We start from the raw sequence: 16,358 nt of genomic DNA, 5'->3' as shown, positions 1-16,358 counted from the left end.
ACATGAAAAGATGTTCAGCGTCGCTCCTTATCAGGGAAATACAAATCAAAACCACACTCAGATATCACCTCACGCCAGTCAGAGTGGCCAAAATGAACAAATCAGGAGACTATAGATGCTGGAGAGGATGTGGAGAAACGGGAACCCTCTTGCACTGTTGGTGGGAATGCAAATTGGTGCAGCCACTCTGGAAAGCAGTGTGGAGGTTCCTCAGAAAATTAAAAATAGACCTACCCTATGACCCAGCAATAGCACTGCTGGGAATTTATCCAAGGGACACAGGAGTGCTGATGCATAGGGGCACTTGTACCCCAATGTTCATAGCAGCACTCTCAACAATAGCCAAATTATGGAAAGAGCCTAAATGTCCATCAACTGATGAATGGATAAAGAAATTGTGGTTTATATACACAATGGAATACTACGTGGCAATGAGAAAAAATGAAATATGGCCTTTTGTAGCAACGTGGATGGAACTGGAGAGTGTGATGCTAAGTGAAATAAGCCATACAGAGAAAGACAGATACCATATGGTTTCACTCTTATGTGGATCCTGAGAAACTTAACAGGAACCCATGGGGGAGGGGAAGGGAAAAAAAAAAAAAAAAAGAGGTTAGAGTGGGAGAGAGCCAAAGCATAAGAGACTGTTGAGAACTGAGAGCAAACTGAGGGTTGATGGGGGGTGGGAGGGAGGAGAGGGTGGGTGATGGGTATTGAGGAGGGCACCTTTTGGGATGAGCACTGGGTGTTGTATGGAAACCAATTTGACAATAAATTTCATATATAAATTAAAAAAAAATAAAAAAAAATTAAAAAAAAAAAGATGCTCATCATCACTAACATCATTATTTACCAGAAAATAGTTGCTTAACTAATTAAAATTACAATGAGATGCCACTGAAATGCATAATAATGGCTAAAATTAAAAAGACAAAAACAAATGTTGGCAAGGATCTTGAAGTAATCAAAACTCTCAGAGATTGCTAGTGGGAATGTAAAATGGTATAGAGACACTTTGAAAACCAGTTTATGATAGAGTGAACCTAACACATACCATACTACCAACAGTACCACCCAAGAGAGATGAAAGTATATGTCCAAACAAATACGCGTACGTGGATGTTCACAGCAGTTCTATTCATCTTAATAGCCCCAAACTAGAAAAAACCTAAAATGTGGTAGGTGGTATCATTATCAATAGGGAATATTATTCAGAAAACAACAACAACAACAACAACAAAGCTACTGGTACACACAACATGGGTGAATCTCCAAAGCATTATGCTAAGGGAAAGAAACTAATCACAAAAGAGTACCCACTATATAAGTCCACTTAAATGAAACTATAGAAAAGACAAGGCTAATCTATAGTGATGGAAAGTAGATCTGTGGCTGTCTGGGCCCAGAGAAAAGGTGGAGACTGACTATAAAAGGGAATAAGGGGACTTGTTCAGGTAATGGAAATGTTGATATCTTGATTATGGTGGTGGTTAAACGGTTATATACATTTGCCAAAATTCACTGATCCATACTCAAAATGTATGCATATTTATTGTATGTAAATTATACCAAAATAATGTTTTAAAATGTACTCATGGGAAAGCAAACTCTTCCAGAAAATAGAATACTTCTTCACTCATTTATAAGACTAACATTATTTTGACATCAAAACTAGACAAAAAGCATTAAAGTCCCAAATACAGTCTCAAATATTAAGAATCCCTCAGTGTATGTTAATTATTAGCCTTCTATTATGAAAGTAGAGCCCTAATCAAGCATTTAGAGACAACCTAAGTACTTGCAACAGAAGGCAAGTTCAGATAAAAGAAAATAGTAATAAGAGCTTCCTAATACAGGTAGCCTAATTTACCATTTTGTCATGAAGTCTGCCACATTTCTCCTTAAAAAAAAAAAAAAAAAAAAAAAAAAAAAAATCATCTCCTAACCAATCTTCTATATCCCTATTGGTAAGACCAAACATTGGTACTGATTTCCAAAAGCAAGGCCAATAAACACCTGCAGCTTTTGCTAAAACATTTAACACTTCCATAAATTCTCTCAAAATCAGAGTTATAGTTCATTAAATCATGATTAATTAATAAATGGGTTAAGTTAATGAAAAGATCTATGATCTTAGGACCTATTTCTTTTTTGTGAGAAAATATCAGACATGCACAATAGTAGAAAGAGTGGCATAATCAACTCCCATTCATACATTTTCAAGATGATAAAATTCAAGATGCTATTCTTGCCTTATCTTTCTCTTTTTCATTTTCTTTTCAAAGTAAATCTCAGACATCCTGTCACTCAGTCCTGCATATTGAAATATGCATCTCAAATAACTACGACAATTTTTAAGATCTTTTTAAGATTATTTATTCTTATACCATGTGGAAACATCAGACTTTTCTCAACATAAAGAAGTCTGGTTGAATTCTTGCCACCCCTTTCTTTTTTTTTTTTTTTTTTTTTAATTTTTTTTTTCAACGTTTATTTATTTTTGGGACAGAGAGAGACAGAGCACGAACGGGGGAGGGGCAGAGAGAGAGGGAGACACAGAATCGGAAACAGGCTCCAGGCTCTGAGCCATCAGCCGAGAGCCCGACGCGGGGCTCGAACTCACAGACCGCGAGATCGTGACCTGGCTGAAGTCGGACGCTCAACCGACTGCGCCACCCAGGCGCCCCTTGCCACCCCCTTTCAACATCATAATTTTTTCAATTGCTGAAATTTTTTCAATTTTTTCAATTGCTGAAATCTATGGCAACTAGTTTATTAACAAAAAAATATTTCAATGAACATTCATTTCTATAAGGTTCATTAATTGCCTTTGGCTTATAGCTACATTACAGCTAGACATGTTACTTAAATATTGCATAAACCTCAATCTTTCTTGTTTTCACAAAGCCATGGAGAGAAATAAAAGTGGTCACTAATTCAATTCCCGTATGGTCCACCCCCCACCCCCACCAATAAAAGTGGTCACCAAGGCCTACTCAAGGAAAAATTTGTCCCATAGCTGTTTAAAATGGCTATTCTATACCTACACAAGTATACAGTGGGTGCAAAACCATATTCTACACAATGTAAAGAATACATTGAAAATCTTCAGTCTAGTGATTCAATGAGGGCACTTCTCAATAATTTATAGTCAAATATTCTTCACTGTGATGAACCTGCAGATATTGTCGCATCACTTACAATCCATCCTACTAAATGATACAAGTTATAAAAATTCAGCACACTCTAACTGAAAACTATACCTGATATATTTACCATGGCTGTTGCTTTCTTTCAGGAAGAATAGGGGATTGTATTTTAGTGATGCCATGAGTTGTGCCAGAGTTGACTTGCTAAGTTCCTTAAAGCTAAGCCCAAGGTCTTAAAAACAAGTCAAGGGATCTCCATCCATGAAATAGATTTTCCTTAAGTGACCAAATAATAATTTGTTACATTGAAGAAGATATGTTAGATATATCCCGCCTCATTGTCTGGGGAAAAGGGAGTAGAGGAAACTGACCCATTAATCAACTGGACATGGAAAGATAGCTGATTTTTAGTTTGTCAAATAACATTTTTAAATGGAAGAATTTCTTCTGGCTCTCAACATAAAGCATTTTGTAAATTCCCCACCTCCTCATTTTTTAGCAGTTGCATTATCAAACAAGAATTAGTTGTGAAATAAAGTTATTCCAGAGCATATAAATCTTAAAAGGTATATTGATACTCTACTTCTCTTTCATAATCTTCTACATAAGGTACAAACCATTCATCTTACAAAGAATTAGAAGGAATTACCCAAGAGGCCAAAAACAACAAAAAGGACTCTAGGAATTCTGACAGAGAAGGTCAGTTAGAATCTTCATCTTAATAAAAGATACAAAGAAAGATAAACCCTCACTTCAGCTATTAAGTACATACAAGAATGAGCCTTACAATGCATATGCTGACACTGACTAATTTATGACTGCATGTGGAAATGGTGCTCCCATACATACATAATTTATCCACTGTATGTTACTTGTCCTAACCTTTCAATGTAATTGAATCTAACGGAACCTATTAAATTCAGTCTGGTTGCATAAGATTATGACAGTCATTAATGAGCCAGAGTTTTAAGTGCGTTGAAGATAAACTGACTGGTTCAGAGGCTTTCCCCTTGTGTACTCCTGCTGTTTATTGCAATGGAAACTAGAATACCAATATTTTTAAGACTTCATTAAAACTGTAATACTGACTTTTCCTCATGTCTGAATCAAGTTAGGTTTAAACTTGCTAGTCACTTGCATTTACATAAATCAACACTAATTTGGTATAATTTAAATTGCAATCTTCAAAATAATGCAACAGACTGACTCAATTTCACTCTCCACTTTGAAAAAAAAATAGCTGAACTACAGATTTATCTTAGGAATGACCTCTGAGGCAAGTGTATAATAAACATTCATTTCTATTTGTTCTTCTTTTCCCCCATCCATTTCTCTACCAAAAAAGTAGACTGTAAAACTTAAATCATACAAATGTCAGGAGTTCCTGCAAATAGGCTGCTTGTTTCACTTAAAACTGTTTGACTATCCTTTTACAGTTTTCAAATTTCTCTCCTTCTACATGAGCAGGCTTTTACATTTACTACTGCCTGTTGCTTGAAATAAACAAAGTAAGGATTTTACTGCTATGTGTGTGTATTCAGGGGGACAGCCATAGGACAGTTTGGGGCACAGATTTATTTAAAGCAAATATTAAAAACTCCAGAGCCTCCTAAAAAGTTATGAAAATGATGTCTCACTGCTCTCTGTAACATCAGTTTTGATTGTGTGTGTGTGTGTGTGTGTGTGTGTGTGTGTGTGTGTGTGTGTGTTTCAGTGACATACAAGTACACCTGAAAACAAAGTTACACAGCATCAATTGCACAAACTTTATGTCTGGAAAAGGTATGTTCACAGCTGTATGAAGAGTGAAAAGTCAAAGCAGACTTTATGGTAGCAGTGTCAATAGTGATTTTAAAATATATAGGTATTGTCACTTAATGAAAAAACAGATCACTTAAACAATTTAACTTGGAGGAACTAGGTGATGAGCAGACCATGCTAAAGGTAAATTATTTCAAATACATGTAACAAAACTTAAGTGTGGTGCATTCACCACTCTAAAACTATGGGTCATTGAACCATAAAGATTATTTAACAAGTCTCCAGTTCTTAAGATGATTTATCTCAACACCCCAAATGATAACATTCTCTATTGAAATCAGACAAAAAGGCAGTAAAATACGGTTGAGCACAGGCGTTCCACACAGTAGTTATGAGTTGCTCAAAAGAGTGGAGTTCTAAAATTTATTTTGATTTTCTTAAACTCACTCACTTGTGACCAATCTCATGTGCAATGGTAAAAGCTGAACCCAGGCCAATGTCTTCATTAATGCTGCAGCTCCTTTCAGGCTCACACATTCCAGCCACAGAGGCCAAGCCTGAATAAACAGAAGGAGACACAAAGGGTCAAGCCAAGGTGTTTCAGTCTTAAAAAGCCCATACTTATAAATGCCTGGATTCTTTTTAATAACCTCCATGCACAGAAGGAACAGTTGGCAAAAGGTTAACTTTCTAGTCATTTGCAAAATCACTGGGGGGAGTTTCACTTTGCCGGCTAGACATTAATATTTTTTGAACTGCAGTCAGTGCTGGAAAATGTCTAGACTAGGGGTTAGATTTATAAATTTTACTTCTGGTAACTTGGGACCACCTAGTAACTTGAGCCAGAAGAGGGAATTCAAGAAAGCATTTCTATTTTAACATTCTTTAGGCTGTAGAAAGCAAAATATATCCACATTATTTTTCTAAAGAGATCTGTTTAAGTTTAGTGGGTTCATAAAAATATACAAGCAACTTTTTAGTTACCAAAAAAAGGGAATCCCAAATAATTTTTAATGACTTTTTTTATAAAAGCAAAAATGAATGATTCAAAAGAGAAAAAGGAGAACTGTTAAAAAATAGGTTTTGCACTTTTTTAATCTTCTGAAATCAGTTCTGGTAGTGACACAACAGTGTCTTTTGGTATTTTAATGGAAAGCAAGTCTTTCACGCACTCAGTGTATTTATCCCTCTTCCATCCCCCTTCAATGCCTTAGTTTTACTAATAAAGCAAAAACTACAGTGTTAACTTGCTGATTTTAGTGAACTGTTATGTTTTCATTTTTACTTCCATTTCAAAAGCTTTCATATTTACTTCCAAATAAATATCATGCCCTGTGAATTAATACATAACTTTAAAACAGTGCTTAGAAAAAAGAATTTTTGTGTGAAAGATAAAATGTCACGTGTCATAAGGAAACAGATGCCAAATCATATTTAACACATATAGGGATGACAGTTATTTAGAAGAAATTGAAGGAAAAGTAGAAAAAACATTTTATATTTTATATTTTATATGTTAGTAGTCTACTATCATTACCCAAGTAATAATTATCTCCCCACAAAAAGTGGTTCGAATTCATTTCAATGAATATTTATTGACTGCAATAAACAATGTTCTATGCTAAGTACAATTTCCCAGCTACACTAATTTGGAATAGTAAAAGCTATTCAGTTAATATTTTTACTGACAAGAAAGTTCTAGAAATTGTTTCTCTGTACCTTCTAATATAAAATATGAACATAATAGCCACGCTGGAACAAAGTTGAGGTCAGTGTTAGATTACCTAATAGACTGTTTGCTTTTCCTACTGTTTTATGTGGAAGGAGCAGGAGTTGGGAAAGAGGTTGATTTCTGCCTCTCTGAGTTATTATAAATACTAGTGTTATCTTATAGTGTCCTTCTACTGACTTAGAAGTCTTGAGACCTGAAGAAGAGGAAGTAAAAAGAGGTACTAGTTGGGGCAAGGTGACTTGATTTTTTTTCTGTTAATCAAAAATATTTAATCAATGTTACTTCCAAATTCCACTAAGAGAAAGAGAGAGAAGGAGAAGGAGAGAAAGAATACAAAAAACGTTTGCTGTAGATTATCTGGCTTTAAGCTATTGAGTTCAATATCATCCATGATATTGGAAGAACAAAGCCACACTGAAAAATGTTTCTGTTTTGAGTTTTATGAAATTTGGCTAAAAAACAATTACAAAGAATAATTATTGTGAAATTAACATTTCTTCTATTTTCCAAAATATATTATTCCATGGGTTAGCTTTTTGCTTGTTGTTATTGTGGTTGTTTGGTCTATGCCATGTGGTAGTATTTTTCTCAATGACTCCCCAAGGTGTATTTGCAAGCACAGATTTACTTCTGTATCTGATAGAAAATTAACTTAGTTGTTCTACTAAAAGAACAACTTTAGAAAGAACATATTTGGGAAATAACTACTAGTTGAAAATGCACAGCTTAATCTTAAGTGAAATAAAATAATTTAGATGTTATTTTTACAACCCCTACAACTTTCCGTATTTCTGTAAAATTGAAGTTGTCAAAGTTCTTACGTGTGATTGTGTTAATAGGGGTTTGATTACTCTTTGGGTCATTTAGATTTCCTCAGTTTGATGGCCACAGTTTGCACCCTTAAATCTACTTAGCCACGTAACAGTTGGTCATCAGAAGTACTAAGCAAGGTACAATATGCAAGTATTAGCATAAAACCAACATGAAAGTTGCCAGAATAACCACCCAAAAAGAAAAAAACCTGATAAATTCTGTACTGATAATATTTTTTCCACATATGAAGGTCAACACATGTAAACATATGCACTCAGTTTTCACCATGACATAATACAAAAAATAATTTACAATGGTTTATAATTTGAAAAATAATTTATACTGAGCTTGAAAATGCATTGACATGTACTAAAGTATTATTGTATTCATTTGAGAAATTAATAAACTATAAAAGTTGGAATACATACTCGGGGAAAAAAAAGAGATGTAGGGTAGAAAAATATCTTCAATCTACTTTGGTAAAAATAACAAGAAAAGTACAGGCAGTGTTATTACTAATATCCTAATAAAGAACATATCTCAATGTAAATAATCTACCTTCAAAAATCAGAATAGAATATGTGTATGTATATGTATACATATATACACATATGTATATCCTCAGAATATATATATACTAGAAAAATACAAGCTCTAGTTTTGAAGCTTAGTGTCCATTGTACCTAAAATTGATTAAGCACTTAGTAAATGCTTTATTGAATTTGAATAATAGAGAGGTTAGGTTAAATAGTATAATTTCTACAATAAGTAATAATACCAGTGCATTTTATAGTACTTCTTTACCAAACATCTTTCTTGAAATGATTTTTACAATATCCCTGCTGCATAAGGGCAGATACTGCTCCTACTTCGTAGATAAGGAAATTGAGGAACAAAGTCCTAAATGAAGAGTAAAGGCTAATGCAATGAAACTGTCAAAGCCAGCTGTTAGTTTCCAGTTTAGGGTCCTTTCCAATGAATTACATTGTCTAATTAACCTAAAAACCGAAATCTTTTTGAAGTGAGATCTCTAAGGAAAGACAGCTCTTTTGCCATTATGCTTTGTAACTAGCAAACTTCTCCACTATAAATACTCAAATTGGTTAATTGGGATTTCTTCTTTACCCTTAAATCCCAAGGGAAATGCGGTAGGAGAAGAGTGGAAATGCAGATAAAAATCAAGACAAGTCTCTATAAACAGGTGGCTTTCTGAACTCCCTAGGAAATTGGGTAACATCTTTCCTCCCATTTCTACTTAAATTTGATCTTCCCAAAATTCTTTTGAGGGGCATAGGAATAGATTTCACAATTGTTCCTTTACATATAAGAAAATTGAGACTTTTCATAGAGACAGTAGAAATTCACCTTCAGGTGCTTAACTTTTGTGTCTGTATAAAGTCTCTATGACACTAAAAAATTTATCATAGAAAAAAAAAGCCTGTTCTTAAAAATAACTCTAGTTGTTTAACAATTAAGTCGAGTTGAAAGCTATCATTTCCCTCCATTTATATTTGCAGTTAACTTTTAACCAGAATGAAGTTATGCTCTGCAACAAAATGTAATTTTTTAAATTCTAAAATACTACAGAAACGCTTTTCAAAAGAACAAATGATATTTGGGGAGCAAAACAAAGATACTCCTGTCTTCTCTCTCTCCCTCTCTCTCTCTCTTATTTTATTGTTGTTCAGGTACTGAAAATTTCTAATATCCTAATTTATAGGGATATACATGTTCCACAAAATTGCACCGAAGGAAGTACATTAAGAACACAACATCTCCCCCCCCCAGTTTTCCCCCTTTCCTTTCCTAGCCTGATATTTGAAGATGCTGTTTGCTTTCCTTTGGTCTCAAATTCCTTGGTATTTTTGGAAAACACATTATAGAGTGGTAACTTTTGATTCAACATGATTGTTTGAAGATTTAGAAACATCTTCTAAGTTGTTTTTAATCATCATTCCACTTGTTTCCTAGTAAGTGACATACCACAAAGGTTAAATTTTTAACAATTTATGGGAGTAATTTCAGATGTGCCAGAAAGGAAAATGACCAAATTAATGATGAAGAGTAAAGTCACTGGACCAAAAAGACAATCTGAACTATCCTCCCTTCATAAAAAACTTACCCAATGTTCCACAGGGCTTATTTTTATAAGTGCAGATATCATATCTATAGAGGAGAAAAAAGAGAGATGAAATTTGTAATCTGATCAAATTTGTAAAATATTTTCGTATATTCATCACATTTCTTTCTTAGAGCTCTGGGTTGTCAGACCACAATCAGTGCAATTATGAGCAGCCAGCTGGAGTGTCGGCATTTTCAGCACTCTGGGGGACACACCGGCTGCACTACACTCGCAGCCTCTGGCTGCAAGCCAATGGGACACCTGCCAGTAAGAAAGAAAGGTTAAAGTGGATTTCTGTAATTGCAAGTTCCAGAAAACCATCTACCATACTGTTTTGAAGCTAGAATAGCTTGTCTGCAGATTGCTACTGCATCTACAAAAAAGCAAATGAGTGGCTTTTTATCCCCAATCTCTTTGAACATGCTGGAATATTTTTTTTATTATAGCCACAGATTGTGTTTTATACTGCTGAGCTATGAGAACTATCTGGAGTTCCTTCAACTGTAACACAGGTTCTTGTTTTAAAAAATTAGCCCAATACAGCAATGGGAATAAAATTGATATCACATAGTTTTTCTACTTGCATACCATCAATTTAGCATGTTTAAAACACAAGTATTTTTAAGTGAATTTGCAAATAGTTAAATAAATAGCTCAAGAGAAGCTTTCCTAATGTTGGCTGGGCTTACTCTAATGCTATACTGCATATAACTAAATAGAAAATATTAAGTCCATAGGTAATGTTGCATATTTTAAAATACACTACATTTAGAAAGCTAAATCAATATTGATATGAAAACCTATTCTAAGCATTTTTATATATTCTTGTAATCTTTAAAACCAAAAGCATTGCATTTTAAAGTGAGAATAAAAAAGAAATTTAAAAACACTGATCACTTTTATTAGCCTATGTTTTATGCTAGAAATGAAAGCTTTTCAGGTAAAATATAATATTTCACAAGCTACAGGAAAATCCAAGTTATAAAAGTTCTTTGATTGTACATAAATAATAGTCCATAATACTGAGGGAAGGGATTAATAATTAATCCCTTCTTGTTCACCAGATCAAAATGTATTTTCAAGAAACAAATATCACTTTTTTTTTTTTTGAAGGAAGATGGCAGCGTAGGAGGATGCTGGGCTCACTGCGACCTGCTGATCACTTAGATTCCACCTACACCTGCCTAAATAACCCAGAAAACCACGAGAAGACTAGCAGAACAGAGTCTCCGGAGCCAAGCATAGACGAGAGGCCCACGGAAGAGGGTAGGATGGGTGGAGAGGCATTGAGCGCTACACGGACTGGCGGGAGGGAGCTGGGGCAGAGGGGCAGCCCACTGGCCAAGCAGAGCCCTCGAGTCTGGCTGACAAAAGTGGAGGGGCCAGACGGAGTGTGTTCGGACAGCAAGGGGGACTTAACATGTAGAAGGTTATAAGTTAACAACAGCTCTGCTCAGAGAGAGGGAGGGCTGGAGGACAACGGGAGGGAGAGTTGTTGAGCCCCGGACTACAGAGCGCAGCTTGGCGGGGAACAAAGGCGCTCGCCAGTGCCATCCCCCTTGCCCATCCCCAAGCCAAAATCCCAAAGGGAACCAGTTCCTGTCGGGGAACTTGCTTGCACCACGCAAACACCCAAGGCTGTGCTTCTACGGATCCATCCCTCTGGCGGTGGTTCTGACTCACTGCCGGTGCTGCAGGGCCCTGAAGGAAAAGTGAGCTGAGCCTGCCCCTCCTGCCCCTATGCACCTTGCCGATCCACCCCATCTAATACTACAGATCCACAGCACCACAAGCCTGACAGTGTGCAAGTAGCCCAGGCGGGCCACGCCACCCCACAGTGAATCCCGCCCCTAGGAGAGGGGAAGAGAAGACACACACCAGTCTGACTATGGCCCCAGCGGTGGGCTGGGGGCAGACATCAGGTCTGACTGCGGCCACACCCACCAATGCAACACAGACAACACAGGGGAAGTTCCCCCGAAGTCCCGCACCACTCCAGGGACTATCCAAAATGACGAAACAGAAGAATCCCCCTCAAAAAAACCTCCAGGAAATAACAACAGCTAACGAACTGATCAAAAACGATTTAAACAATATAAAAGAAAGTGAATTTAGAACTATAGTCATAAAATTAATCACTGGGCTTGAAAACTGTATAAAGGACAGCAGAGAATCTATTGCTACAGAGATCAAGGGACCAAGGAACAGCCAGGAGGAGCTAAAAAATGCTATTAATGAGCTGCAAAATAAAATGGAGATGACCACAGCTCTGATTGAAGAGGCAGAGGAGAGAATAGGTGGACCAGAAGATAAAATTATGGAAAAAGAAGAAGCTGAGAAAAAGAGAGACAAAAAAAAAATCCAGGAGTATGAGGGGAAAATTAGAGAACTAAGTGATGCACTAGAGAGAAATAATCTACACATAATTGGTATCCCAGAGGAGGAAGAGAGAGGGAAAGGTGCTGAAGGTGTACTTGAAGAAATAATATCTGAGAACTTCCCTAATCTGGGGAAGGAAGAAGGCATTGAAAGACAAGAGGCACAGAGAACTCCCTTCAGATGCAACTTGAATCGATCTTCCTAATGACATATCATAGCAAAAGTGGCAAAATACAAGAATAAAGAGAAAATTCTGAAAGCAGCTAGGGATAAACGTGCTCTAACATATAAAGGGAGACCGATAAGACTAGTGACGGATCTCTCTACTGAAACTTGGCAGGCCAGAAAGGAATGGCAGGAAATCTTCAATGTGATGAACAGAAAAAATATGCAGCCGAGAATCCTCTATCCAGCAAATCTATCATTTAGAATAGAAGGAGAGATAAAGGTCTTCCCAAAAAAACAGAAACTGAAGGAATTCATCACCACTAAACCAGCCCTACAAGAGATCCTAAGGGGGATCCTGTGAGACAAAGTACCAGAGACATCGCTACAAGCATGAAACCTACACACATCACAATGACTCTAAACCCATATCTTTCTATAATAACACTGAATGTAAATGGACTAAATGCGCCAACCAAAGACATAGGGTATCAGAATGGATAAAAAAACAAGATCCATCTATTTGCTGTCTACAAGAGACTCATTTTAGACCTGAGGACACTTTCAGATTGAAAGTGAGGGGATGGAGAACTATTTATCATGCTACTGGAAGTCAAAAGAAATCTGGGGTAGCCATACTTATATCAGACAAACTAGACTTTAAATTAAAGGCTGTAACAAGAGATGAAGAAGGGCATTATATAATAATTACAGGGTCTATCCATCAAGAAAAACTAACAATTATGAATGTGTATGCACCGAATACCGGAGCCCCCAAATATATAAAACAATTACTCACAAACATAAGTAACCTTATTGACAAGAATGTGGTAATTGCAGGGGACTTTAATACCCCGCTTACAACAACAGAGAGATCATCTAGACACATGGTCAATAAAGAAACAAGGGCCCTGAATGATACATTGGATCAGATGGACTTGACAGATATATTTAGAACTCTGCATCCCAAAGCAACAGAATATACTTTCTTCTTGAGTGCACATGGAACATTCTCCAAGATAGATCACATACTGGGTCACAAAACAGCCCTTCATAAGTATACAAGAATTGAAATTATACCATGCATACTTTTGGACCACAATGCTATGAAGCTTGAAATCAACCACAGGAAAAAGTCTGGAAAACCTCCAAAAGCATGGAAGTTAAAGAACACCCTACTAAAGAATGAGTGGGTCAACCAGGCAATTAGAGAAGAAATTAAAAAATATATGGAAACAAACGAAAATGAAAATACAACAATCCAAACACTTTGGGATGCAGTGAAGGCAGTTCTGAGAGGAAAATACATTGCAATCCAGGCCTATCTCAAGAAACAAGGAAAATCCCAAAAGGAAAATCTAACAGCACACCTAAAGGAAATAGAAGCAGAACAGCAAAGACACCCCAAACCCAGCAGAAGAAGAGAAATAACAAAGATCAGAGTAGAAATAAACAATATAGAATCTAAAAAAACTGTAGAGCAGATCAATGAAACCAAGAGTTGGTTTTTTTGAAAAAATAAACAAAATTAATAAACCTCTAGCCAGGCTTCTCAAAAAGAAAAGGGAGATGACCCTAATACATAAAATCATGAATGGAAATGGAATTATTACAACCAATCCCTCAGAAATACAAGAAATTATCAGGGAATACTATGAAAAATTATGTGCCAACAAACTGGGCAACCTGGAAGAAATGGACAAATTCCTAAACACCCACACACTTCCAAAACTCAAACTGGAGGAGATAGAAAGCTTGAACAGACCCATAACCAACGAAGAAATTGAATCAGTTATCAAAAATCTCCCAACAAATAGGAGTCCAGGACCAGATGGCTTCCCTGGGGAATTCTACCAGACATTTAAAGCAGAGATAATACCTATCCTTCTCAAGCTATTCCAAAAAATAGAAAGGGAAAGAAAACTTCCAGACTTATTCTATGAAGCCAGTATTACTTTGATTCCTAAACCAGACAGAGACCCAGTAAAAAAAAAGAGAACTACAGGCCAATATCCCTGATGAATATGGATGCAAAAATTCTCAATAAGATACTAGCAAATCGAATTCAACAGCATATAAAAAGAATTCTTCACCACGATCAAGTGGGATTCATTCCTGGGATGCAGGGATGGTTCAACATCTGCAAATCAATCAACGTGATATATCACATAAATAAAAGAAGAGATAAGAACCATATGATCCTGTCAATCAATGCAGAAAAAGCATTTGACAAAATTCAGCATCCTTTCTTAATAAAAACCCTCGAGAAAGTTGGGATAGAAGGAACATACTTAAACATCATAAAAGCCATTTATGAAAAGCCCACAGCTAATATCATCCTCAATGGGGAAAAACTGAGAGCTTTCCTCCTGAGATCTGGAATATGACAGGGATGTCCACTCTCACCGCTGTTGTTTAACATAGTGTTGGAAGTGCTAGCATCAGCAATCAGACAACAAAAGGAAATCAAAGGCATCAAAATTGGCAAAGATGAAGTCAAGCTTTCACTTTTTGCAGTTCACATGATATTATACATGGAAAATCCGAGAGACTCCACCAAAAGTCTGCTAGAACTGATACATGAATTTAGCAAAGTTGCAGGATACAAAATCAAGGTACAGAAATCAGTTGCATTCTTATACACTAATAATGAAGCAACAGAAAGACAAATAAAGAAACTGATCCCATTCACAATTGCACCAAGAAGCATAAAATACCTAGGAATAAACCTAACCAAAGATGTACAAGATCTGTATGTTGAAAACTATAGAAAGCTTATGAAGGTAATCAAAGAAGATATAAAGAAATGGAAAAACATTCCATGCTCATGGGTTGGAAGAATAAATATTGTTAAAATGTCAATACTACCCAAAGAAATCTACACATTCAATGCAATCCCAATCAAAATTGCACCAGCATTCTTCTCGAAGCTAGAACAAGCAATCCTAAAACTCATATGGAACCACAAAAGGCCCCGAATAGCCAAAGTAATTTTGAAGAAGAAGACCAAAGCAGGAGGCATCACAATCCCAGACTTTAGCCTCTACTACAAAGCTGTCATCATCAAGACAGCATGGTATTGGCACAAAAACAGACACATAGACCAATGGAATAGAATAGAAACCCCAGAACTAGACCCACAAATGTATGGCCAACTCATCTTTGACAAAGCAGGAAAGAACATCCATTGGAAAAAAGACAGTCTCTTTAACAAATGGTGCTGGGAGAACTGGACAGCAACATGCAGAAGAATGAAACTAGATCACTTTCTTACACCATTCACAAAAATAAACTCAAAATGGATAAAGGACCTGAATGTGAGACAGGAAACCATCAAAACCCTAGAGGAGAAAGCAGGAAAAAGCCTCTCTGACCTCAGCCGCAGCAATTTCTTACTTGACACATCCCCAAGGGCAAGGGAATTAAAAGCAAAAATGAACTATTGGGACCTCATGAAGATAAAAATCTTCTGCACAGCAAAGGAAAGAATCAACGAAACTAAAAGGCAACCAACGGAATGGGAAAAGATATTTGCAAATGACATATCGGACAAAGAGCTAGTATCCAAAATCTATAAAGAGCTCACCAAACTCCACACCCGAAAAACAAATAACCCAGTGAAGAAATGGGCAGAATACATGAATAGACACTTCTCTAAAGAAGACATCCGGATGGCCAACAGGCACATGAAAAGATGTTCAACGTCGCTCCTTATCAGGGAAATACAAATCAAAACCACACTCAGGTATCACCTCACGCTAGTCAGAGTGGCCAAAATGAACAAATCAGGAGACTATAGATGCTGGAGAGGATGTGGAGAAACAGGAACCTACTTGCACTGTTCGTGGGAATGCAAACTGTTGCAGCCGCTCTGGAAAACAGGGTGGAGGTTCCTCAAAAAATTAAAAATAGACCTACCCTATGACCCAGCAGTAGCACTGCTAGGAATTTACCCAAGGGATACAGGAGTACTGATGCATAGGGGCACTTATACCCCAATGTTTATAGCAGCACTCTCAACAATAGCCAAATTGTGGAAAGAGCCTAAATGTCCATCAACTGATGAATGGATAAAGAAACTGTGGTTTATATATACAATGGAGTACTACGTGGCAATGAGAAAGAATGAAATAGGGCCCTTTGTAGCAACATGGATGGAACTGGAGAGTGTGATGCTAAGTGAAATAAGCCATACAGAGAAAGACAGATACCATATGTTTTCACTCTTATGTGGATC

At 36.5% G+C, this 16,358-nt stretch overlaps 1 protein-coding gene across 1 annotated transcript in view; it reads right to left on the bottom strand.

Moving 5' to 3' along the window:
- ADAMTS6 (ADAM metallopeptidase with thrombospondin type 1 motif 6) overlaps positions 1 to 16,358 on the bottom strand; it is a 300,191-nt gene that overhangs the window by 168,581 nt on the left and 115,252 nt on the right. The window contains exons 7-8 of the mRNA XM_040452059.1: positions 9,578 to 9,621; positions 5,362 to 5,467 (exon numbers count right to left, since the gene is read on the bottom strand). Coding sequence (XP_040307993.1) covers positions 5,362 to 5,467; positions 9,578 to 9,621 — 150 coding nt within the window. The remainder of the gene's footprint in view (positions 1 to 5,361; positions 5,468 to 9,577; positions 9,622 to 16,358) is intronic.

The sequence above is a fragment of the Herpailurus yagouaroundi genome, unplaced genomic scaffold (assembly GCF_014898765.1).
Source record: "Herpailurus yagouaroundi ecotype Mexico unplaced genomic scaffold, PumYag 29, whole genome shotgun sequence".
Taxonomy (NCBI): Eukaryota; Metazoa; Chordata; class Mammalia; order Carnivora; family Felidae; genus Herpailurus; species Herpailurus yagouaroundi.
This window is presented reverse-complemented; position numbering and strand designations above follow the sequence as displayed.